This window comes from Corapipo altera, unplaced genomic scaffold (assembly GCF_003945725.1).
Source record: "Corapipo altera isolate COAL_440 unplaced genomic scaffold, ASM394572v1 56, whole genome shotgun sequence".
Classification (NCBI taxonomy): Eukaryota; Metazoa; Chordata; class Aves; order Passeriformes; family Pipridae; genus Corapipo; species Corapipo altera.
Genome location: NW_020884896.1, coordinates 5,417,233 through 5,442,385, shown reverse-complemented (window position 1 = coordinate 5,442,385; position 25,153 = coordinate 5,417,233). Strand labels below are relative to the sequence as shown.

Here is a 25,153-nt window from a genome sequence, read left to right as displayed (position 1 = left end):
GCCCGCATTACGAGCCTTCCCAGCACTCGGGAGAAGATATAGGGCACGCACAGAGCCGGGAGGCTGAATGCATAAAGAGAGATAGCGGTGGGCAGGAGAGTGACAAGAACTCAGGCAGCGGCACAGAGAGAGGGACCTGCTCACCTCTATCCCTTTAAGCAGGGGCAAGAGCAGCATGATCTGACACTGGCGACTGTGGCACCAGAGCCCTTGAGCACAGAAGGCAAAATCCTATTTCAAAATCTGTGGCAGGGAGCAGAGGGCCGGACTGGCCTTTCAAACCAGAAAGGGAAGTAGCCTGGCTGGTGCTGCAGGGGTGGAGGGGAGCAGCTAAATTGAAACAAACTTCGCTAATGATGAGCTCACACCACGTTCTGGGACAGAACCTGGCTCTGCTCCCACCGCAGAGACCTCTGCCAGCCCACCACTTGCTCTGCTCCAGCTGGACTGGGTTCAAGAAAAACATGACTGAAGAGGTTTGAAAAGTGGAACCTGGTCCCAGAAAGAGGCAAGCACTCGCTCAGCAATGGTTACACAAGCACACCCATGTGCTTCTCAGCCGCTGCTCTCCACAGTCACCTGACCCTACATGACCCGTCTGCAGCCACCACCCTGGAGCAATGGGAGACAGGAGCATCCATTTCTGCGTTATGCTCCCTAAAAGGAAAAGAGTCTGGTGCAACATCAGAGCCCAAACTTGTCTCCCATGCCCAGATGTACTGTAGAGAGGCAACTCTGTCCTAACTTCATGAAACAGGCTTCAAGAAAACAAAGTTGCCCATATGTAACACATTATAATTTGGTGAAGAAAAACTATCATTTTTACGTGGAACATTTACTGGGCCAGGAGAAAACTGCTAACTTCCTTGCATAGTTTGTGTGTTATCCCGTTCTCCACACTAATCAGCTTCTGAACTGCACCACCAGTGCACTTGTACAGCAGGTGGATGAACTCTTGCCAAGTGACTTTAGGAAAAACCTGCTTTTCATACCCGTGGCCCATCCCTTTGCTTCACTGCCATTCTAAGCAGGAAGTGACTTGCTTTAGCTATCTCAGTGTTTAGCTTCCCAAGTTAAACTTTGCGGATGTACAACTCTGGCCAGACTGTGGATCTGTGATGTTTGCCCACAGCACACAGTGTAACGCCCAAGTTACTTCATCTCACACTTTGTCTGTGCTGGCAGCTCACTGGGGTTTCAAGCAACCTCTACACTGAGCAGCCAGCAAGGAAAAAAACAGTGTCTGAGAGGGTGAAGGAATCCTCCTGCAACACAGCTCATCCTGGCTTTGCCAGGCACTGGTGACCACCTGTGAAAGAACTGGGTTTTTTTTTACAGAATGGGTAAAGTTCAACAGGCACAACTCACAGACAGCCAACAAGAAAGGCACTGCCACTCCAAAACTCTTCAGGGTGAGACCCCCAAAGGGTCACAGAATACCTGCTTCTGACAGACATCAACACAGTAAGTGTCTAGCAGGCAACACACTGCTGCCACCAAAACCAGAGACAAGACTGACATCTGATTCCACGGGCACCCAACACTTACGGCGTGATGTAACATATGTTGCTGAACCATTTCTGGTTCTGGAACCTCACACAAAACCCACACATTTATTTACATTCACTTCTCAATTTTTATTCTATTTCTCGCATGGTCTTCAAATACAGTTTTACAGGTCTTCTGCTACAGATACTGTTGATCTAAAACAGATTAATGAAAGTGGCATTCCAACCTTAATGAAAATTCATAACCATGAAAGATATGTCAACATATCACTTTACAATTCTAGAATGATGGTATTGGCCTGACATTCCATAGGCTTAGACAATTAACTTCTATAATAATAACAAATTCATAGGAAGAGAAAATGTGGCAACTCCTTAAAAGCCAAGAAATAAGGCCACAAGCATCCTATACTGTAATGTTATGCATCCAGATAAAATAAGTTGACTCTGGCATCCATGAAGAAACAAAATTCTCCCATCTGGTAAATCAAGGTATCAGCTACTCAACATGCACTCAAAGCTGTATAAAAACTAGTGGCATTCAGCTCTGACTTACATGAAATCCCACAGCACAACCCCGTACCTCTCTCTAAAAATGAAATGACCTTGTTTCAACTTAAATACTTCACTACCGCATTAAAAATCATTCACATTCTGCAAAGGAAAAAAAAAAAAAAAAAAAAGAGACATCCTGCACGTGACTGCACCAGAAGGCCAAATGCAGCATCTCCCTACAGGTCACAGACAGCATCACTGCAGTCTTAATGCCATTCATTACAGGTTGCATAACAACTTCTATGCAGCTGGAGGCTTTTAAGAGGAACTGAATTTCCTTTGTGCACCACTGAAAAAAACCCAGGAAAATTTTAACAGAAGATCTAGACGGCTGATGGCAGCAGGTGAAAGCAAGGTACTGCAAGGTGCATACCACTGGCCAATCACCTGTCTGGGACACTGGGACTTCTGTGAAATACCATTTTCATAAATGATGCAACTACCTGACTACCGGGTCCCATACTACACGGGTTCCATCCCATAACCAAGTATGTCCACCCTGGGTAAAAACATTAAACTTCTGGAACATTTAAAAGTAGGTAACCATTTAAATAATGTGTAAAAATGTGCTTATTGTGGCATTTCTTGTAGAAAAGTTATTTGATACAAATGTGCAGGACTTGAAGACCCTGATTTAATCAAACTAGTATGAACAGGCTTTGAAACATGGTGAGTGTTTCAAGGACAAATCCCAGTTGTGGGCCAGCTCTCTCCCTCTCACCATCTTTCATCCACAATCCCTTGTGAACATTACCAAAATTAACAGGTTCAGCAGAGCACCCTGTGAATTGCTGTTTCAGTCCCAGGAGAATGATACACTCAAGTAGCGACAAACTGCTATCTGAAGGAAGGGTTGGTTGGGATCTGCTCCCCTTTCCCAAGATGGTCAGTTCCTAGCCCTGGATATGAGGCACAATAAGAAAGGTCAGTGCTGAGGACAGACTTGTTCTCGATTGTGGTTTTAGGTTATTCAAAAGTGCCATCTTGGACCTATACCATTTCACTTTTCGAAAGAAAAAGTTACAAAAACTGGTAAACAAAAAGTTAGTCAGCATACAGCTAAGTTTATATACACTGAAATTTACAAGTTTGTCATTAAGTGACTTCTGCCACAGACCACTGCACATTTGTCCCTAACAAAACACAAAGCTTGAACCAATGGTCATTAGAAGTGACAACGGGTCATTGCTTTATCAACAAGCGCAAAGGTAGTAAAAAATAGAACTGTAACTACTTATCTTTAAAATTGCTGATTGACACAAGCAATCCCTCTCATTTCTGCAACTTCCAGTTGCACATCCTGCTCTATGACAGAGAAAAAAACCCACATCTTTATAGGTACTTCTGCCAGAGACCACTTTTCTGTTGACACATGAATGCAGAGAACTGTAGTCAACCACAGCACCGATTGAGAGGGATTCCTCCAAGGAGCTATAGCCCATGCAAGATTCCTTGGCACTTCACACAGGACCAGGAGAGGACAAGGTTTCTCTTTGTTAAAACAGTGTTTTCAGCAGCATTATCCCCTTCCAACAAATTACAGTCTGAATGTGTGATGGGTGATTTTCGCACAGCCCTTTCTACCAAGCTGGCTTATTGCTGGCTTTGTGCAGCTAGACCATAGGAAGATCCCCACCACTACCCGCCCAGCTGTTATGGGTCTACAGTACTGGAACAGTTCGCTGTCAAGCACGTCACAGGCTTCTTCCAAGGATAACAACATCCTTTGGAAATCCTTCCATTTTAGCAATTTCAAAACAACCCAGCTTGCTGTAAAATTCCAGGATTCTTTTATCATCTGGTCTCACTTCACAAAAAGCCCCACGGGAGCCTGAAGAAGGAAGAAAGAAACAAAACGCTGTAGGAGAAGAGTTGCCGTAAAAAGCACAGACATCAAATATTACTAGAGTTCCCATCTGTTTTAACATTTAAATGAGTGATCCAACTCCACATGGAGCATAGTGGCTAAGAGTCCAGATCTATGGCAACATAGCTGACCATCCCCTAAAGGGACTGTGCACTGCAGACATCAGTCTGAACAAACCCTCTGCACACCTTCCATTGCACATACAAACACCCTGAAACGCCAACACTGGCTCCAAAATACAGCATTACAAGAGGGCACCAAGCGGCGCAAAGGAACTGTGAATGCCGGGTGTGCAGTAAGGCAGGCAGCCAAGCACTTCCCACACTGAAGGGTTTGGTAATTACCCACCAGTGCACACTGCTGCATGTGGAAAAAAGCATCATTACCAATGCCAGCAGGGAAAATATAAACGTTTGTGCCCTGTTCAAGATGTAAAAATGCATGCTCTCATCGCCAAATTGCTCCCTCAGTTCTGCCTGTTTTCTAATTTGCAGGGTAATGACTGAAGTGAAAAGCTAACTTTTACCAAGACAGCAGCAAAAGTCAGCTATCTGAATGCTTTTGTAATTATTTACCCAAATCTAGTGTCAGCTATGGCAGGAATCAAGCATCTCAGGCTGACATGCAAATACAGTATGATCACATAACCCTCCCAAGTTTGCCTTGCATCCTAGAACTGACACGTAGTTAGGAAACAAGGAATTCTGAGTGCAAGAAACTTACCATTAGCCTTTAGAGAAGAGAGCAGGCAGGCCATCATACTTTTGGCCACACTTGGATCGGTCACTTTTTTGTGGATATCAATCTTTATCAATGATGGGAAGTTGGCAAGGAACGATTCTGGCAATACCTCTTGTTCTTCATGGAAGCTCAGCATTATTTTCTGAAAGGAGTATGGAAAATAGGTATTTACTCATTATTCAGCTTTTAATTTTCATTCATCTTTATCAGGGAGACTGCTTTGCTCATGGAGCATACCTCCAAACCAGCAGGCTTTCCTGCCTACACCTCTGATGGCCACTTAGTTCTTTACCTGCTCAACTGCTGTCTGTACTCCAAATAAAAAGTCAGGTTAGAAAAGCTTCTCAGAGTGTCAAAAGAGGCATGCAAAGCTCCTTCTCAGTGACCCACACTTCAAGTGAAAAAAATACCAGCCAATCCATAACCAACAGTTTGTGCACAGACATTCCTTTTTGTTTCTTTTATTTTTCCACAAGCAGTCACAGATTTTCACACCAAAAGCAAGCGCTCTTGAATTTGTTTTCCAAACTTAAACTGATGTGACTACTAGTGCCCTACCTGTAGCATGGAGAAATTAATACTGCATTTAGCAGTGGAACAGATCAAAAGCAATCCTTTATTTTCAAAATGTAATTTTCTCTAGATTAAGTTGCCTTATATTTACTGCATTGATTACTACTAAAGTACAGTTCATGGGTGTATTAGAAAACACAGCTGTATCTGACTGGCAATGAACAATTTTACTGTTATCTTCTAATACATCAGATACCAGGGTCAAAGTCTTCAGAAAGGTACAAAAACTGAGCTTCATTGTGAGCTCAAAATGTAAGATAAAAAGACCCACTTTAGAAAGACTTCAGCAAACAGTTCTGACCTCATGGGTTATACCAACCTCTGCCTCAGACAGCTCCTTGTCACTATTTGGTTTCGTGTATTTTTCTTGCATGAAAGGGATCCAAGACATTTTGCATTTTTTAATGAAGGGAGTCACATCAACTGTCCCCAAAGCATAGCCACATATGCCATCCTCATCTTCTAAGACAAAGCAGTAATCCAGGCTGAGGGTGAGCAGACCTCCTACTAACCTGCAGGAAAAAAAAGGTCCAAATTCAGTCAAAAGGTCACTTTGATAAAGTATGCCCTTCAGGTACGCTGGAGAAGACTCTGGGGTCAACCAAAGAAGTGACAGAGTCCTCCACTCATGGAATTACTTCCTACAAAGCATTAATTGACCGATCAGCTGCCAAAACTCAGCTACAAGCAACATCTGCACCTCAGGATCCCAAAATTTAATTCTATATACACTGCTCTTATCCTTTTGCCCTCAGTTGCTCTGCTGCCATTACTTCCTTGTTCTTCCACATTCTCCTTTGAGTATTTTTTGATACCAGTTACACACCCTTCCTTAACTGCCTTCCTGTCACTCAGAGCAGACTCTATAAAATTCTATTAAACACTCAAGACAAAAAAAAAATCCTTAAAGTAGCTCATTTTACAGCTCAGATTTAATGCCCTTTTTTTTTTTTTTTTAAATTCATCTGTCACTGCCTATCCTTTTTAAAAGTTTGTACATGTACTTCAGAAAAACTGGAGGTACTCGGCTGGGAGACTGGTCCTCAAAAACCCCTCAATTATCTTCAGAACTACAAAAGATTGGAAAAAATACCAGAGGGTAACTACAGACTATGGACACTCCCATGATATACTTTCACACTATCTGAAATAAGGTACTATGATGCACAGGTTTCATAATACAGAGGCTTCAGCTAAGTCTATTTTCTAGCACCTCACAGTAGGTGACCAGCACATGAACTGAGACATAACTGTCAATGGCATCTTTAAGAAACCCAAACCCCAATGTCCTGAGGGTAAATTTTATTTGTTTTATATATATATATCTCAAATGTTCTTTGCATTCCTCCCACACACACTTTTAAAAATTCAAATTAAATACAGTGTCAGAACTTTATCCTTCAGAACCACCTCTGTAGGTCATTTGTTCCTAATACGTACTTGTCTCCAATTAAATCTGGTAAACTATGGAAGGGTTGATCAGCTCCATCAGCATACATTTCTCTGCAGATCTTATATACAGACGCCTAAGAGGAGAAAAGATTTCAACTCATCAATCACATCCAAAAGCTAACAACTTTGTTTCAGAGCATTGTCATTAACAGCCACACTGTAACCTAGTACTGAGAGACCTTTAAGTCAGCACAGATCAAAAGTATGCATCTATGAGAAATAATCTATCTTCTCCCCGAAAATAACTCAAAAGTTGCCTTCAAAACATTGTGGTTAAGTTGAACGGCTTGGAAGGAAAGGCTGGAGGTCAACCTCCTGCAGTTGTAACAGCACAAGATTAAACGAGAGGGTAAAGATCAACATCCTTGATACAGTGTCCCTTTACAAAACCTCCAGTGTCCCAGCACAGCAATATAACCCCGGGAAGAACAGACACACCCTGTATGTTAAAAGGCTTTCATCAGAATCTCAGAGTAAACTTGTATCAGTCACACTTTAAATAAGAAACTTTACACACCCTCCTTTTTTTTTTTTTTTTTTTAACAAAAAGGCTTTTCATTTGACACTTCTCTGTCCTTTCATTAAAAAGTAACTCCTCAGAAGAAATACTGTTTATGACTGCATGCTTAGCTGCACCCCCAATTGCTAAGGTGGTTTAGAAATATCGATTCCATTGTCTACAAAGGAACAAATCAGTTTAGCTACAGTCCTGCACTAAGGTATGGAAAAGGTTGCTTCACTGCTCCTGAGAACAGCACAGGACAGAACTACCCTAAAAGTGGCAGGTAAAAGAGTCTTCATGTGCCAGCCCTGCCTGACTGGCTTCAAAGTCAGGACTCATTTGAACTACTGCAAACAACTTAAATACTCATGTTTCATCTCAATGTACCTACAAATGCAAGAGTTCAAGCTGCATTAATCCTGACATTGTATAAATTGGATCCATAAAGAGTGTTAGCTAACCATTGGTTGATACATCAGTTTCAAGTTTGCTAAGCCAATGGAAATGAAACTACACTACGGATTTGTTCAGAAAAAAAAGAACAAGAAAAGGAAAAAAGCGCTAATCAATAATGAGTAATAAAAAAGTCCTGATTTTAAAGTATCAAACACTCCAAAGAAGATTTGACAACAATTCTTTCAAAATCAGACCAAAAAGTTTACAACTGTACCTAAAATTGTAAGAACAGCTGAACCATGATCACATTTTGCAGCTCAATTTTGAGTTAACAGTATCAACGTTCTGCCTATACAGCTCTGTGAGCACCAGCAAGTGCCACAATAATTACTGAGTGAACAGGTATACATACCCACCCTCTAAGTTTAATCCACTGCATGTCTCCCTGCTGCAAGAATTCCTCTATCAGCCGTGAAAAAATTTCACTTGCCCTTCATAAGTAGGGAAGGCAGTCACAGATTTAAAAAGGTGGGGAGGTGAGAGGCTGGGAATCAGGATGTGGGTGTACACTGACTGTTGCACAGCATGTTGCTGAACCACAGGCAAGTCACTTAGTTTTCCTGTGAGCTTGCATTTGTGCCTCACGCAAGATATCAGGACATCTGCTTCACTAGGGGAAGAAGGGACTCAGCAGTAACCTCTGTTGCCACAAAAGGAAGTGCATCACTACCAACAGTGATGACAAGCATCAAAAGCAGTTACCTCATCTTTAGGAAAGTAGGGTCGTATGGTGTACACTTTGGAAGTGGGTGTTAATGGAGGTGGTTGAAAAAAGAGGTCATTTGCTCCATCAATAGGCAGCAAGCGCTGTGAAAACAAAATACTTAATATGATTGTATGAACAACGAAACCCATCACTCTTGGGTGTGCACTGCAGACTCCCAAATTAACAATTGCTACTTGCAGGCACCCCAGAAGAAGGTGGGGTTGGTATGCTTTACAAATGCAAAGACCTTATTTGAATAGAAAATATCCAATTGGTGTTCTAAAATATGCAATTGAAACAGCACATTAAGAGTCTGTTAATCTTAACTGCTTTAAAATACTTTTTACCAATCATATCTACACTGTCTCTGTACAAGAACATAGAATGTCAGGAGGAAAGGTTTGGTCTGAAGAGGGTTAACTGGCCAGAGGAGACGCTTTATCCCAAAAGCAATGCGCTGATTCAATTTGCTGCGCGCAGAGCACCTGTGAGGGGGGAAAAGTATAGCGCCAGAAAAATCCATGAACAAATCTGAACATGGTATAAACAGCGATTTAAGAACATTTGCCAATTGAATTCCTCGCAACAGAGCGCGTTACAGCATTATTTACAGAGGAACCAAAATTTGGATGACTCTCCCTTTTTGCTCATGGAATTCCCATCGGCAGACAAGCATGCGCGCATTGTGCAATTGCGGGCGCAGATAAAAATGCTGTGCGACCTGCAAAGAAACAATGTGAAATGTACAACTAAAGCCGCTGCGCTTCGCATGCGCGTGGGACAGGCAGCATCTCCTTGAGAAATTACTGTAGAAAGGGGAGGAAAATTATTTTAAACCAAGCTGTAAGGCTAATGGGCTTTGGACCAGAAAGCCTTCGGCAGACCAATCCTTCCAGACCTCTGATGTGCAACAAAAGGTTTCTCATAAAACAAAGAAAATGTCATTCAGTTGTGAAGTCATATTGATACCTGGAACTCTCCTGCTAGACCACCTCTAAAGGCCCAGGGTTCTTGGTCTCCACTTAAGAACTGTGCTGAAGATTGACTACGACACCCTGTTGAGATCAGATCCAAGCGGAGAATGTTACGAGAAGGGGGATTTCCTGGGTGTCTTACATGTCCAAAAAGCTAACATACACTTGTGAAAAAAGCTCTCTAACTGAGCTAGAAACCAGGGCTTGGGGGAGGGCTGTAATAATGTATGACTTACAAAGACTTTGTGCTTGCGCACTAGCTGCAGTATTTCAAATTTTTGGTTACCTATAACAGCCAGGTCTAAGAACAGGTGAGGCGATTCAGTTACACGCTTCATTCTAGACCAGGAGGCACAAGAACGGTGCCAGGCACAACTGTGTAAACTTCCCAGACGTTCCGTACCTTTCTTTTTTTTGCATGTTTGTGCACTTATTTAATCTATGAAAAGATGACATCTTGGAAGCTATGTGGCTCAATAGCTACTACCATAAATTTTAGATCAAACAAATGCCATTATCACAGCCCCTTGAAAAAAAAAAAAGGATCTTTCTGAAGTCACATTTTAGTACTTATTGTTTCTAATCTTGTCAGAAAACTAGGACTGGCAATATATTCAAACAGTCTGGACCAGTTCAGGCAGCCAGGACAGTTGTACGAAACTGCACTCTTGCAAGAGACTACGCAGATTTATATAATCCAGGCGGTATTGTCACAGTGCTGCTGGCATGTTAAAAAGCTAAGCAGTGTTAACTGGAATAAACTCACAATTTAACTAGTACACCCTGTTGGCCACTACTAGCTTTGTTTTTTAATGTCTTGATTTTTTACCTCCACAAGCGTATCGGACGCACCAGGGACCTTGCTGCTCAACCAGCCACAGCAGGCCCACTGCAGTGCTCAGCTTTAGTTTGCACTTGCTTTAGAAAAGGATTTTCCATTGGCTGTTTGAATTTTAACACTGTTCCGCCAGCACAGCACTGCAGCCTTCACCAACTAACACAAATGACAGCTCTGGAGAGAGAAGAAAAGCAAGTGGTATCTGGAGATCTCAATTACCCGCCTAGTTTTCTGACAAGATGAGCAGCGCAAACATTCTTTTCCTTTTGTGGACAGCAATCTACCTCCTGTTCAAGTAACAGTCTCAGATCAGTACACACAAGTATGTTGTGCTAGTCAGAGAGTCCCAAAGTGTGCCAAGTTTGACATTTATGAGAGTTTAGGAAAATAGGTTAAATAAAAACTACCCTAAGTACGGTAAATTTCAGAAACAATCCAAGCACCAGAATTCAAATTTGGTTTGCTCCCACATTTTAGAATTCTCACATAAGAAAATATCCTTCACAAGGAGATTTAGTCAATGACTTGGAAGACAGTATCTGTCTCTCCTTTGAGACTACAACTTAACTAGCACTTCCAATTATTACAGTAAAGAGCTGCGTGAATGAAGAGCTGTATAAATGAAAAACATAGTTAATGCCTTAGTCGCTGCGCAAATGTGACTTCAGTTCATGCCTGTTGCACATCTAATCTATCTGAGCTGCCTCACAGACAAAACCTTTCCATTTTAATTAATTAATGACGACGCGCTGTGAACATCTGGCGCTGTCCATCCAATAGCAGTAGAAACTTGTGCTGAGGATTCTCCCATCTGTACACAATGGGGAAGAAGACAATAGAAGTCATTAGTAATCCATAGTACTGTACAGCCACACTAATTTAAGGGACTGAATGCTAGCTGGACTTGAGAGGAGTGGTGAAGAAAGCGAACATCCAGTGGACCATTGAGCACACCGTTGTGAAAACTAACTTGTTTCTATTTGTAGTGTACTTGACTTTATATAATGATCTATTTTATCACAGACCTTTGCTCTGTATGTATTTACATTAGTGATAAAAACATAAGCTGAAGACAAAAATGGCCTCTCACAGAAGCACTGTTAGCATAAGAGTATTAATCTGTACATGTGAAAAATCCTGAATTTTTCAACTATCTAATAATAGTGTGAGTACTGGAAAAGAACAGTGCCAAAGTTAACAGAGCTTGTATTAGAGTTGGTTTCTACTGTAAACTATTCCAAATATTTGATCCATTTAGAGACTTGAACCCAACTTTACATGGACATTGAAAACTGAAGACAACTTCAGATGAAATCAGTAGGTAGTCTGATACTTCTGAAATGCAGTCTTAACTTGGGTCCTAAACATTCAGAGATTACAAGAATCACTGTTCCCTTTATAGAGCTTTGGCCTGGAGTTTTAAGCTGATTAAGTTATCAAGAAGAGAGCATTCTGTCTAGCTAAAGGTCAACATACAGCAAGAATAGTAAAGTTGGGGGAGTTGTGTTACACTTAAAATTCACAAACTAAAGTTTTTAAACAGCATGAGGTTGTTAGAGAAACATTAACATACTACAATGCTGCTGAGTTCTCCACCCACGCTAGTCTTCTTCTCTGTAATTTGCAGAAGGTAGTCTTAAAAGCTCTCTTCTTAACTTCTTCTTTTTCAACTATACATATTGGGATCAGATATTTAATAAGCACAAAACACAGTAAGTTGTTGGGCATGGACTGACTTGATGATTTAACAGGTCTTCTCTGTCCCTGCTTAAATCTGCCAGTGTTTAAGAATATAATTTAAAGACAATCCAAACACTAGGACTAGACCAAGGTTGTGTAATGGTCAACCACTGTGAGGTTTGTGACAGTTACAGAAAGTGTGACTTACTACCATCAGCTTTGCTGTCTGCTGTGTATGTCAAGAAACTCCACAGCATATTCCTTACAGTTGTATTGAAACCTGAAAGTGAAATGAGGTCACTAGAATTACCCAGGCCATGCTGGTGCTATCTGCCAACTTAGGATCCCCCAAAAATCTTTCAGGAAAAAAAACAAAACAAACAAACAAGAAAGAGCCACACATGAAAAAAAAAAAAAAAAAAGAAGAAAAGAAAAAAGAAAAGGAAAACCTGTTTCAAGATCATTTTAAGTCTCAGACTAAATCTGTCTAGAGAGCTCCACAATTTCCACCCATTACTAAAAAAAAAAAAAAAAATTAAAAAAAAAAATCAGTAATTTGGAAAGTGTTTAAAAGAACTTATTTTGCACCAGAATAGCCTTATGCTAAAGCTCGCATGCGCACAGGGCTGGGAGGATCAGCTTCCTCATGGCCAAGCCCACAAAGGTCTGTTGAAGACAGCAATAATGTTATCAAGACAGAGCAAACAGCAGATGGCTGATGTGGTCACATTTCGTAGTGTCATTTCCAATCATACAGCGGGGTATCCAAGGAGTTAATGGCATAGTCCAGTGTGCATTCAGTCAAGAGTAAGTTAAAGTCAACACTTACGTGTCAGATGAGATTCAAGTTTCATTAGCCCAAGAAGAAAATCAAGGTCTCCAATCTTAACCATCCAGCAGACTTCGCTTATAATAGCAAAGCAAACTCACTGCAAGCATTGCTTCAAATAGCAAGACAGGAAAACCTTTAAAACAGGGTCAAACCAGACCCCCATCCATGAAAGCACATTTGCCTAATACTTCAGTTTTCCCCGTGGGCTAATTAAAAACACACATAAAAAAATATGCTATCTGGGATTATAATGGCTCCCAATGCACCTACCTAACCACTGCACAAAAGATTTCACCATTGACATAATACTCTTGATATCCCAGACGTAGGAGTACATGTCATAAAGGATTGTCCTGTTGGCACAATTGGAGAGGCGAGTGAACATCCCCATCACCAAGCTGCACATCTCTTCAAACTTGGCTGCTCGGTTACGCCATTCTTCTATCTATGAAAAAGATCCACAGGATCAAACACAGGCTTCTAGGGAGGAGTGGTACTCTAAATATGGAGGAAGACTACATAATTCATTACTTCATTTTACTAGCATTGACTACCACACCACACGTGACTCACAGATATCCTCTGTGGCTGTTAAAATGAGGCCAGTACAGGGAACATTGGTCAAATGCAGACACCAGACTGCCTTCACAGCAACATGGCACTACAGGCTTAAAACAGTAGATTCCACTGGAGGAATGAAAATTACTGTGACCCTTCAGGTCCTAGGAATTAGAACATCAGTCTCTATTACAGACAACAAATAAAATTGCTCAAGATTTTCATTTAGAAGGACAGAAACAGGATTCACACTTACTTTTTCAGCATCCTTTCCTTTGCAATTAACACTGACAACACTGCTATTTGCTCTGAGCCACTGGAATTCCCTCAGCATCTGTGCACCTTTGGGCCCATGTTCATAAGGAAGGTAAAACAAGTCAGCAAGAAGCTGCAAGTCCTCTAAAGTCACTGGTTCTACTGTGTAAAGAGGCTTTTCATTCGGCCCAGGCACAAAATGTTCTTTGTTAATTTGCTCATCAGTCTGCATAGGTGCAATGTCACTACCAGAGTCTTCCTGCATGGACATCTCTGGAGACTTTGACTCAACTATACTCTCCTTATCCGTATCCATTGGCTTCAGCTCCTCTGCCATCTTGGCTTCGGCAATATCTGTCAGTATCTGGTTAGCATTCTTGTCTGAGTCATCTTGTTTTTCCACCACCATGTCCATTGGTTCCTCATCAGATTGCTTCTTCTCCTCCTCTTTGACCAAGGCCGGTGACTCGCTGCTCAGCGCTGCGCCCTGACTCATGATGGGTTCCTGGTACACCGTGGTAACCACTGTTGCTGCATTTAAAGAGGACGGTGCCACCAGTGGCCCTACATCCCCTACAGAGGTTTTAGCACCACTGTGGGCCACTTGCCTACCTGAGAATAAGAAGAAATAAGTTTAGAGTTCTCAATATCTGTCAACTAACATTCAAATCGGCAACTTCTAGAAATCACAGGTGATTTTATAAATGCAGCATCCAATCAGCACAGCTTCCTGTTGGTATTTTGCCTGTTCACTTCTGTCACTGTAATTCTAACTACTGGTTTTGGTTTTTGCAAGTTTCCCTTGTACATAACTGGTAAGCAAAGATAGGATAGGGGGAAGTTAGGAAAATTAATTAATATTTTATTTATGCGGTACCAGCAGCATTTCTGACTATGTCACCAGAATAAAAAGCTCTTAAAGTCAACACTTTTCCCTCTGCATCAACTGACTTGTTAAAGTTGCCTTTGGATATAAAGAACACTTCAAAGTTAAAGGACTATGCTTAAACATTTTAAAAAATGTTTTTAACGTAGGGAAAACTGAATTCAAAACCTGACTGGACACAGTCTTGAACAACCTGTTCTAACTCACCCTGCTTGAGCAAGGTGGTTAGACTCAAGATATATCTCAAGATTAGATTTCAAGAGGTCCCTTCCAACTTACACTGTTCTGTGAAAATGGAGGAAGATGACATCTTAATTACTATTCCTCAGCCAGTGTTTCTGCTGTAATTGAGTTTTAGAAAGACACAAAACTCTACAGCAGTTGAAAAGAATAAATGCCCTAGAGCAGAGTTGGGAGACAGGCTCTTCCATTCCACTCTGACCAGCTGAAACCCACATTTGAGAGAAACAGATTTTATCTCAGGTCCCAAGCTCCCATTGCTACAAGAAAGGTGTACAATGCTGGAAGGAACCCAGCTGGTTTCTGTAGGCAGAAACGCAGAAAAATAGAACTGTCTTAAAACAACTGGAAAAACATGAACTATTCAGGACCAGAACTACTGTTGATAATAATCTAACAGTAACTCCAAAAAAACCGCTATACTTCCTATTCTCTCAGATTCCATGGAAGTGTAGTAACAAGCAGGACTAGCAAGATCCAGACTCTTTCCTGTCTTTCATCAGAAGTGCCAAGGGATCATGCATCAAGGTTGTTTCTGTTGATCAGTTAGAGTGCTACAGGTGCTGAACATCAAGCATTCTTACTTTTTTATTAAGGTTTCCCCAATTACTAAGGTAGAAAATATTTCCAGCTGAAAAGTATGTGAATTGCCTGGATCTATAAAATACTTTTAATTTAAATGCAAGTACTGAACATCTAACCCCATTTTTTTATCAACCCCAGAATGATACCAAATCATACTCACTGCTGTATTGCTGAGGTACCCCAAATTCCTGCAACCATTCTGTTAAGGCCAATTTCAGGGCCATTTGTGGGCTGTAGAGAACATCCGTTTCAATATCTTCATCGCTCCCCTCGTTTTCCAACTTAATCTGGATCGAAACGGTGCTGTCTTCAGTATCAGCTAGAGACAAATTTTAAAAAGTTATCACGCAAGTTTAATTTAAAATAATAAAAATATAGAAGTTATGTTAGACAAGGCATTCAATAACTCTGCCAGGCCTTCTTCACAAAGAAGCACAATGGTGACCGTCAATGTTGACACAGAAACAGCGTGCAGAAACCAGACACTCTGGCATTCAAGGTTTCTTTTGATCTGAACTGCTCCTATTCCAATGACATCATATCTATGGACACACGTCAAATGTGGGCATTAAAACTCCTTGCTGAGAGTGTTAATTACACAACCATACATACCTCTCAAGGCTAAGAAATACTCTGATAATATGTGCTACAGATATGTGCCAGGAAGTCAATAAAGGAAGCTCAATGCTCATTACCTTTCAGGCAACTGACATTTACTTATGGGACAGAAAAGGCTAGGTGATCATAAGAAGAAAAAGTTGGTGAAGAAAGGATAGAATCATTAGAAACACCAAAACCCAGTATGATTCATATGGTTAAGCACAGATGCAGCAAACATTTATGCATACTTACTCATCACCACATCTTTTCTCACTCCATTCATGTTAGACTTGTACCAGGTTGCAAGTGTGTGAATGGCAACATAATTGGCTTCAAATTCACAGTTTGGATTGGTCAGAACTCCCTTTAGTCGAGGGATGAGCTCAGTTGACCGACCCTTGTAAGGCCCAAGAAAAAGCCTCTTTTGATCATAATCATTAGCATGAATGTTATCCCAGATAACTGGTGCTCTCCTGATGATCTTAGAAACTTCTTCTATGGACTCTACTGGAATGTCTTTGGATACAACTTTTGGACCTAAGAGGGAAACAGGATAATCAGCAGGCTTTGCATCTACTCGAAGATTCAATCCACAAGTAGCTGGAAAGTTTATTTTATTAAATACTTATGAGAAAATTTTTTAACAACAACAGTGAATTAAGAGAAACAAGCCATCAAACCAAACAATTTTTACCTGTCCATAACACCTCAATGCCAGGGAGCAGCTTTTCTCCTACAGTCCGTAAATAAGGTGATTGGGCAACATTTGGATAACAGAAAGTTCCACAGTACTCTGCACAGGAAAAGAGAATGTCACTGTTGTTAGAAGGATGCACATGTGTGACAACATACCCAACTGTCCCACAAGCACATTGAGTGAATAACATTTGAAATGAGAAACATCCATAAAATTAATCAGGTAAGGCCCAAAAGTCTAAAGTATAAATAAAAAGGACATTATAAATGATACTTCACATAAAGACCAGAAACAAAAGGTAGAGAATTTATTTAAAATTGCTCAAATGTCAAAATTAGGAAAAAACTAATAAAGTCCATAAACAGAAGGCCAGGTTACAGCAGACAATATGCAAGAGAACTGGAAAACCCCGAGATTGATTATGAAATGCAAATATCTAAAAATATTAACACCGGAACATGTCTCTTTAAAGTTAAACTGAAGGTCTGCAACAGGACCAAACTACTACAGTGTAAGGGGATAAACTAATTAACAATAACAATGTTGCTACTGAATTGAATCTTCCTTGCAACCATCCACACTTCTGAACACAGTAATTTTCTCCCCAGTACCTCAAAGGTATTAGAGGAAGTTTGCAATTCAAAAAGCAATGACTGGACCCAAGTGCAAGTCATCTTATTTTTTAACAAATAAAGCAAGTCAGTGACTACTGAAGTGGGTAATTTTATTAAAAATAGGAACCAGTGACAGCAGTGAGCACAGACTGTACCTCTACTTTAAGAAAATTCTAAGAAATTAACAGCCAGCCAATTCTAGAGGCAAAAAGATTCTGGTTTAAGTAAAAAAAAAAACAAAAAAACTTCCCTTAACCATTCTATCAAGCTGCCTTCTTTGCTTGCCATTAAGCCTTTCATAGCTGCATAGATTTGGTAAAAACTTTGCATATATTTGAATAATCGAACCTTTCTTTATAAGTCAATTTCTTCAATGAACCCCAAAATACTCCTTAAGGCAGTTATTAAATGCTAAACCAGCTTTCCAACCAATAAGACTGAGGCTGAACCAAATGATTCCTCTCATTTTACCTGTAGGACAGAAAAGGAATGTGTCTGGTTCTCCTAGATATTGATAAATTTCATTTGTGATCGAGACTTGAGCATGAGCAAAAGAACTGAAAACTTCTTTGTCTGCTGCACACATGTTATGATCGATATCATCAAACAGCAGTGCAAAAGATCTGCAGCCAAACTGGGAAACCTAATACAAGAGACAAGAACAAAAGGTTTAATTTGTTAAATTACTTTCATTTTCTTTTTAAAATCAAACTAAAATTTTTAAATCTGATCTTAATCTTAAAGGGAAAGCTATAGGAATGGAGGAGAGAAGGCAGTGGAGGCAAGACAGACTTAGGTTTCTATTCACAATGAATGCCTATCTCTGGCCCATAGCTCTGCTTCTCTCAAAGATTAGACCTCTAAAGACCTGCAATCTGTTCCAGTTTTAACAACCCAAAGCTGATCTCGCAGAACAGACAGCTGGGAAAAAAGCTAATTCTGTAATAGCTCTTGGACAAAGGAGAGGAGTCAATTAAGAGAACAAAGAAGATGTGCATGTCAGGTCTGCCTGCAAAGGCGTTTGTTGCAGGGAAGAGTTTTTGCTTTAGCAGTGCATCTTGGCTTCAAGATTCCAGAATACTCTGAAGACAAAAATAGCCTTCAGAATCCCATACAAGATGAGACTTTTTTAAAAGTCTAGGTGATCGCTGGCCACTTCTGCAATGCAACCCAAACACATCCATCAGAATTGTTCAGAGGCACCAAAAGTAACACTAGTGCTGAAAAGCTGCAAGAGTAAGCAAGGTATTGGAGTTTCCAAACCAAGCAGTGCTGCAACTGTGCTGTTTTTGTCACACTTACCTGGTCCAGCTTACGTTTCAATGTGGATACCTCTTTAGGATTGGAGAAAGTGATGTCAAGTCCAGGTGAAATTGCATAGATGAACTCTATTTCGTGTTCTCGTGCAGCTGATATCAGAGTCATTAGCTGCTCTGGAAATCAAATTGAAATATTGTAGAGGGACTCAACAATTAAAAAAATTCTTGGGCATCATTTTAAGTAAATTATGAAGTTCAGAAGCCTCTTCTATCAGAATTTTTTAAAAATTGCTGGAATTTCTTGAAATTAACACAGGAAGGAGCGCCAAATTATTTGCAAGAGTTCTCAGAAATTGCGCCAAAAGGAATGCAACAACCGTCCTTGTATTCTTATTTTCCATGTTAAAGTTTCATAAATATTTTTAAAATTCTCTTATCTCCATACTGTGAGACAAATACAGGTACAGTCTGTTTCCACAGTATGCACACCAACAGTTCTGGAATTATTACTCACTTTCCCCACACATACTAACAGACAATTCAGTGCAGCAGTATCACCCTGTGTGACAGGGGTTCATGTACCACTCATATCACTGAAACTTAAGGCACATGGAAAACATGGGTTTTAACACCACTGTGCACAAGTAGTTGCTTTAAGAAGCAAACTTTAAATTTCATCTTCCATACAATGAATGATAAGAATTATTTTTAGAATATTTAACAATGTTTGCTGCTATTGGCAATTACCTTGCAGTAACCTTTAGATTATATTTCTGCACTGATTCAAAGTGGCCTCCAAGAAGGATTATTTCATTTCAAGAGTATAATTTTTCCCCCCACCCAAGGAAAACTACAATCCCTTCAGTCTAATAAAACATCAAAGATCCCAAAAATGCCAGAGGTGGATAAAAAGCCTCACATCAGCATGAACAGGTCTTATGTTCTAACTAACTAGTCAAGAGTTGTTTTTCTAATAGGTGCTTTCTTCATTGAGACAAGGGCTTAATGAATCACACAAAGGGACATGCTATTTGCTCAATCTTTCTTCTTTTTTCTGAAGCAAATAATTTCTACTTCAAATATGGTGCAGATGTTCAAGAGCCAGAGGAATAATTTCCCTTGAAAAAAAAAGTAAATCTTGTAAGACAAAGCCTTAAAGCAATTTCAGACATCATCTGCAGTTATAGTTAAAAGTAAATCCATGTTTGTTCCAAAGCTGCAAAAAATACACCTGCAGACTATTAAGAAAGAGGTCTCCAGTCACTTTTGGGAATGGCTACTGTGATTATACACACATAAGTATACATAGCAATAACCAATTAATTCTAAAGTCTCTTTATAGAAAACACAGAGGAGAAATAAAGGCAATTACCTGCTTCCTCCACAGAGTACATTTCTCGCCAAAACATCCTGTGCTTGTAGTCATCCTTTGGAGCATACAGGTATGTATTCAGTCCCCACTTCTGAAGTCTACAAACACAGGAAAAAAGCCTTCAAATAGCCTACAAATTCAGGAATTCTAAGTTTCACTTCATCTTATTCTTTTACTTGATCTAATTTTTTTCTTCACTGTGTTATACTGTTAAGTCACAATAACTTTAAGCACAAATTATAGTGGACGAATTCGGTTCGTGCAAGATAAAAAGGTGAATATGAGTCCCTAAGAATACAGATATTAGGCAAAAAGTTTCTCTAGGTTAGAACAATAATTCTTTCCAGGCTTAAGTGGAAGATTATGATTTCATTGCAATGGAATGTGCTGCAGTAAGGGGAAGCATGACTTGCCTTCTAAAAAGTTCTTTCCTCTGCTCCATCACCCAAGGTCTTCCATAAAATCCTATGGGAAACAAGATTAAAATTATCCAGTTAGATTATGCCTGCTCCATGAAACTCATCTGCTACATTCATCAAAAAGCTTCCCAAAGCAGAAAGGAAAAAAAAAATTAGTTAGCATCAGGGAAGTGTAATAACCTAAACTGATCTAAATTTAAAATGCAATTATAACTTGTTTCATTTCTTATGATCTAAGGTCTCATAGTTTTGGCCACTGAAGCAATTAGTTTTCAGAATACAACCTGTGTTCCTGAGCATATGCCCTTGACAAGTCAAGTCAGCATTATTATAGCAGCAGACCGAACAGTCATAACCCAATTAAACTATCACTCCAGACACCTACAAAACAGATTTAATTGTAAGGTGAATACTGAAGACACTTGAAAATATTTAGTATCTCAAAAATGCTTAACTGGTGGCACAGATAAGAATTCATATACACAGAGTATATAAACACATAGTGGGGGAGATGATGTGTAATTAAAAAAAAAAATGTGCAAGTGACTCAACAAAATGCTTAGGATTTCATTCCTTTTATTCAGTTTATAGGCTCCTTGTCAAAATTAACTTGCAAGCTGGTATCTTACTTTAAAGTTCCCACATTTTACAAGTTAATACTATGTCTGTGAATAATCATATATAAAAGCCTCTACACAAGTGATTTTAGAACAGATTGTACTGAAAGTCTTGGAATTCCATAGAAACTGTAATTGCTTCTGGTTTTAAATCTAATCCTCCCATTCTAGAAACAATTAAAAAAGCACCCTCAATGCACTCTTAGTCAAGCCAATCCACTTAGACCCATGTGCAAACAGTTCAACCACAAGTGGGCACTTGAAAACAAAGCTTCAGCTTGGCAGCCCTTGCAAAGACCAAAGACTAAAATAACATGAAATTTAATAAGCTCTTATTTTCAAACAGCATAGCCACTCCATGGTGAATGATGTTCCTAATACACAAAGCTCACAAGTTCCCACAGAACAGCAGTTAAAAGGCAGACAGTATCTTCACTTCCAGAGCTACTCAATGCTCTAAATCTGTAAATATTTGGTCTCACTGAGGCCAAAAACACGCTCCTATCACCTTTCAAAACTCCAAACTGATGCAACCGAAGCATTTTCTACATATTAACAGGTATCTCAATTACATGTTAAGTGTGCAATGCTCTTTTAAGCAGCTCAAGTTTAAGAATTAGTCTGTCAAAGAGCCATCTCGGACTGCCTGGCACCACAACGTGGCAAAGCTGAGCAACTACTGCTCCTCACAACTGCCCAGTGGCAAATGGAGGAGTTAAACAGGGGAACAACAAGAGAGTGGTTGTGAGGCCTGAAAACCTGCAGGTTTATTTAACCCAGAATGAATTTCTCATTCTCACCACAGTTTACTCATTTTGACTGATGCTGCCCTGAAGAAGCTCAAGAACCCACAAAAGGAACAAAAACCTGTGGGACCCAATGAATACCACCTACATCTCATAACTCATTCAGAACAGTTTTGCTTTACATACACTTCTCTTTCAGACCCACAAGCCTGAAGCAGAGCAGAGCCTACTATAACAAAAGGAAATTCAGCTAACAAAAACTAATTAAATAAGGCTGAAGAGAACAGGCTAATCTGAAGTGATACTTTTCCATCTGTCTCCACATTTCTTAGGTTACTACTGTCACCAGCTGGTGATGACTCTTGGATCTTTCTGTCCAACTGAAAAACGACCTGGTTTTGTATTACTCCATCAGGACTGTGTGTCAGGTTGATACAAAGTCAACAGATCATGCCAAATACCTCGTCCCAGTTACCACATTCTTCATCACTAAAAGCCAGGACGTCCTAGAGGCAGAGCATGAAAGCTTTGCACTCAGTAATCTTAGATCTTATTACTCTGCAAAACAGTGAATTTGATATCTGTCATAAACTCTTCACATTCTCAGAGTGTGCAACCAGTATTTGGCCAATTCTCCTCTGCCTTTTCTACAAAAGATTCAAATTCTCCACCTCAGTGCTTTAATCTCACCATCCCTCTAGTCTGTGTTAACCACTGCCCTATGTTTTAAGTATTTACCTATACTTCTGAAGTTAATTGCTGTTTTACTCTTAACCTTATAATTCCCTGAGTCACTAAGGAGACAGATGTTTTCACTCACCACCATTAACCTCATTCACCACAGGTTTGTTTTTCTGTCGTGGTGGTTTTTTGTTTGCCTGCCCTTTTTTTTTAAACACTCCCCTATGCCTTTTTTTCCTGTACACTTATTATCATTAGACTGGCAGCTCCTAACCACTGTTTGATGGCTTCATTGGGCAGAGGCCATTTTCTTGCTTTGTTTTATGCACAGTAAACTCAAGAACACCTGCAACAAAATATATGCAGAGGTGACCAACCACATAACTAGCACCACCAGAAAAATGATTGTGGTATACTCAGTAGTTCCAGTATAAACCTGGATGAACAGGTGATCCATGCTCCACATGTATCAGCAGGAATATGAGAAAACATGCTGTTACAACCTGTGTTTCTCTTCACTGACATCTGTCTCCAAAGCTTCTATCTTCACAGAATTTTAAGCTATTAGCAAAGTAAAGAGATCTTTCTCCACGCTGACTGTATCTAAGCCCTAGTAGATGCTAAAAAATACTTAACTGGGCCTAATGCACCTCACACAGAGACATTTGCAGGAGCCAAACGGTCTTTTCTTTTTAAGATATAAACAAAAGACATTCTGTAAAACAATGCAGATACTGAGTTTGATAAACTGCCTGTTTCCCTCTCCATTTCATCTGTTAATCACTTTGTTCTTCTACTGGAAAGTCATTACAGGTACAGAAACAGTAACAGCTCACAGGAATCAGAACGATTTCAAACCAACTATTATGCTGGGAATAAACCATTTTTCTTGCTGGCTTTCAACCACCTACCTTAACCGACCTGCCAGAAATGCAGACAAGTTCTGTCACTAGTGAGAAATGCAAAAAAAGTCACTTTATTCTGCAGCTTCAGCAACAATTTAAACCTTTTAATGATGCCAACTATGTCAAAAGACAGAGGACTGTCCCACAGCCGAATTAAAATGATAAGCTAGAACACTTTGGAGAACAAGGGGCATTTAATATTAATTACAGAGCACATGCCTGTGGAATCACATATTCCCTACTCAGGAAACTGAATCTGAGCTTCTGGCGCGCAGACCGAGCACGTACAACCGGGATAATCGCGCGGTAGCTCTGCTTTCTCTCTCTCGATCGTATCTCCTTTACTCACGTACCACCAGGCGAGACATAGCACTGCCTCAGCCTCTCTGAGGAATCATGGGCGCGCTTGGGAGCCGGGCCTGCGCTCGCCCCGCCGCATAGCTGCCGTCGAAGGGCGCTCCCCGCTCCAGTCCAAGCCCCAGGGGCAGAAGCCCCGCCCGGGAGCTGCGGCTCCTCCCCGCCCTGGTGGAGCCCCGGCCAAGAACGGCGCGGCACCTCCCCGCCGAGCGGGCTCCTCCGGGCGGGGGAGGAGACGGGGACGGCAGCGCCAGCTGGGACCAGCCCATCCCCGGTCTCCTGCGGATACCGAAACCCCCCCCCCCCCAATCCTCCCATAGCCCCCGTGACCCAGGGGACACCCCCTCCCAGAACTCCCACCTTCGACGACGCCACAGAGGAAGCGGCGGGAGCCCAGCGCTGTCTCCGTCTCGGTGTCGGTTTCCTCGCCCCCCGGGACGGGCCCCGCGGCGGCGCCCGGCGGCTCTAAGGAGGCGCCGGGCACCCCGGCCGGGTTGGGGCTGCCCTGCGGCTCCTCCAGCGCCGCCTGCCCCTCCTTCTGCACCATCCTGCCGCCCGCCGCCAGCGCCGCCGCTCGCCGGGCCGGGCCGAGCCGACCGGGTCCCGTCCGTACCGCTCCGCAGCCCCTTTGTCTGCGCCGCTCCGGGGCCGCCGCTTCCTGTTTACGGGGCGCTGCGCCTGCGCGGGGAACCGGCCCCAACCGGTCCGCGCCGCTTCGCCCGCAGCCGCCGCGCTCCGAGGGGCCGCCGCGAGGGCCCGGGGGAGCGCCCGACTCGGCGGGAAGGGAGGGAAAGGGCGCGAGCGGCCGGGACGGCGACGGCGGAGCGGGAACAACAGGCTGGAACGCAGGAGGCTCCTCAGAGAACGGGGCGGGCGTCGCACGTACTCTGCGCAGGCGCGGGAGGGCGCGCACCGCGCGTGCTCGGCGGGGCAGGCGGCGGGAGGGGCGAGGCCGCGGAGGCCCAAGGGCGCCTGCGCGGGGAGGCCGCGCGCGCCCGCGGCGCACGCGCGAGGGGCCGCGGGGACCGAAGAGGGAGGTGGTGGCGAGGGTGACGCGCGTGCGCATTGCGGTTTGTGTAGGGAAGCGGCGCCGAGTGGGGGAGGGAGGATGGGGAGTGGAGTGTTTACTTCGGTTTTGCGCATGCGTCTGGCGGCGCGCAGGCGGGTCCGCGCGTGCGCGGGGCCGAAGAGTGCGCGGGTTCCCGTGAGACGTGACCTACTTGCGGCGGTACCCCGCAAGCTAAGCAGGATCCGCCGGGGCTGTGGCGCGGATGGGAGACCGAGCTGCTGCCGAGGGGAGAGCCCCTACGGCCGCTCTTTCCCTCCTCCCACAGCACGGCCGATGTTTCGGTCGGAGGTGTTTCCATGCCTGGAAGAGGCTTACGAGGATGCTGAAAGATGGGATACAGAGCTGAGGTGGGTCTCAGTAAATCAGAGGATGGGTCTAACGTCAGATGGCATTTCTCCTGAGAGAACTTCCAGCTGCATTGGGAGCACTAGTCAGAGCCCCCAGGGCTGAGTAGATGAACTCCCATGTGGCTGTGGAGAGAGGCCAGCGAGGTCATCCTTCCAGCCCTGCCAGCACTGGGGAGCTGCAGCAGGTACCAGCCAACAAGGAACCAGTGAGCAAAGAGCTGCTGAACGACCGGGCTGGGGAGGAGGGGCTGGAGAAAGCCCG

At 42.2% G+C, this 25,153-nt stretch overlaps 1 protein-coding gene across 1 annotated transcript; it reads right to left on the bottom strand.

Moving 5' to 3' along the window:
- Positions 1–1,612: 1,612 nt before the first annotated feature.
- Positions 1,613–24,340, bottom strand: OGA (O-GlcNAcase). Its single transcript, XM_027648019.1, has 16 exons — positions 23,836–24,340; positions 20,164–20,215; positions 19,751–19,848; positions 18,422–18,552; positions 17,591–17,762; positions 16,503–16,601; positions 16,061–16,345; positions 15,369–15,527; positions 13,499–14,109; positions 12,955–13,129; positions 9,330–9,415; positions 8,357–8,461; positions 6,685–6,770; positions 5,564–5,756; positions 4,654–4,813; positions 1,613–3,894 (listed from the first exon to the last, which is right to left on the bottom strand). Exons 1-16 carry the CDS (start codon positions 24,020–24,022, stop codon positions 3,758–3,760), a joined length of 2,736 nt encoding a protein of 911 aa, XP_027503820.1. The 5' UTR covers positions 24,023–24,340; the 3' UTR covers positions 1,613–3,757.
- Positions 24,341–25,153: the final 813 nt, after the last annotated feature.

Excerpts from the sequence above, each read along its gene's own strand:
- OGA (XM_027648019.1), bottom strand. The coding sequence starts at position 24,022 with ATGGTGCAGAAGGAGGGGCAGGCGGCGCTGGAGGAGCCGCAGGGCAGC. Across the intron at positions 15,528-16,060 it reads GAGAAAAGATGTGGTGATGA|CTGATACTGAAGACAGCACC; the intron begins GTAAGTATGCAT and ends ATTTGTCTCTAG. Across the intron at positions 13,130-13,498 it reads AAGGAAAGGATGCTGAAAAA|ATAGAAGAATGGCGTAACCG; the intron begins GTAAGTGTGAAT and ends TCTTTTTCATAG.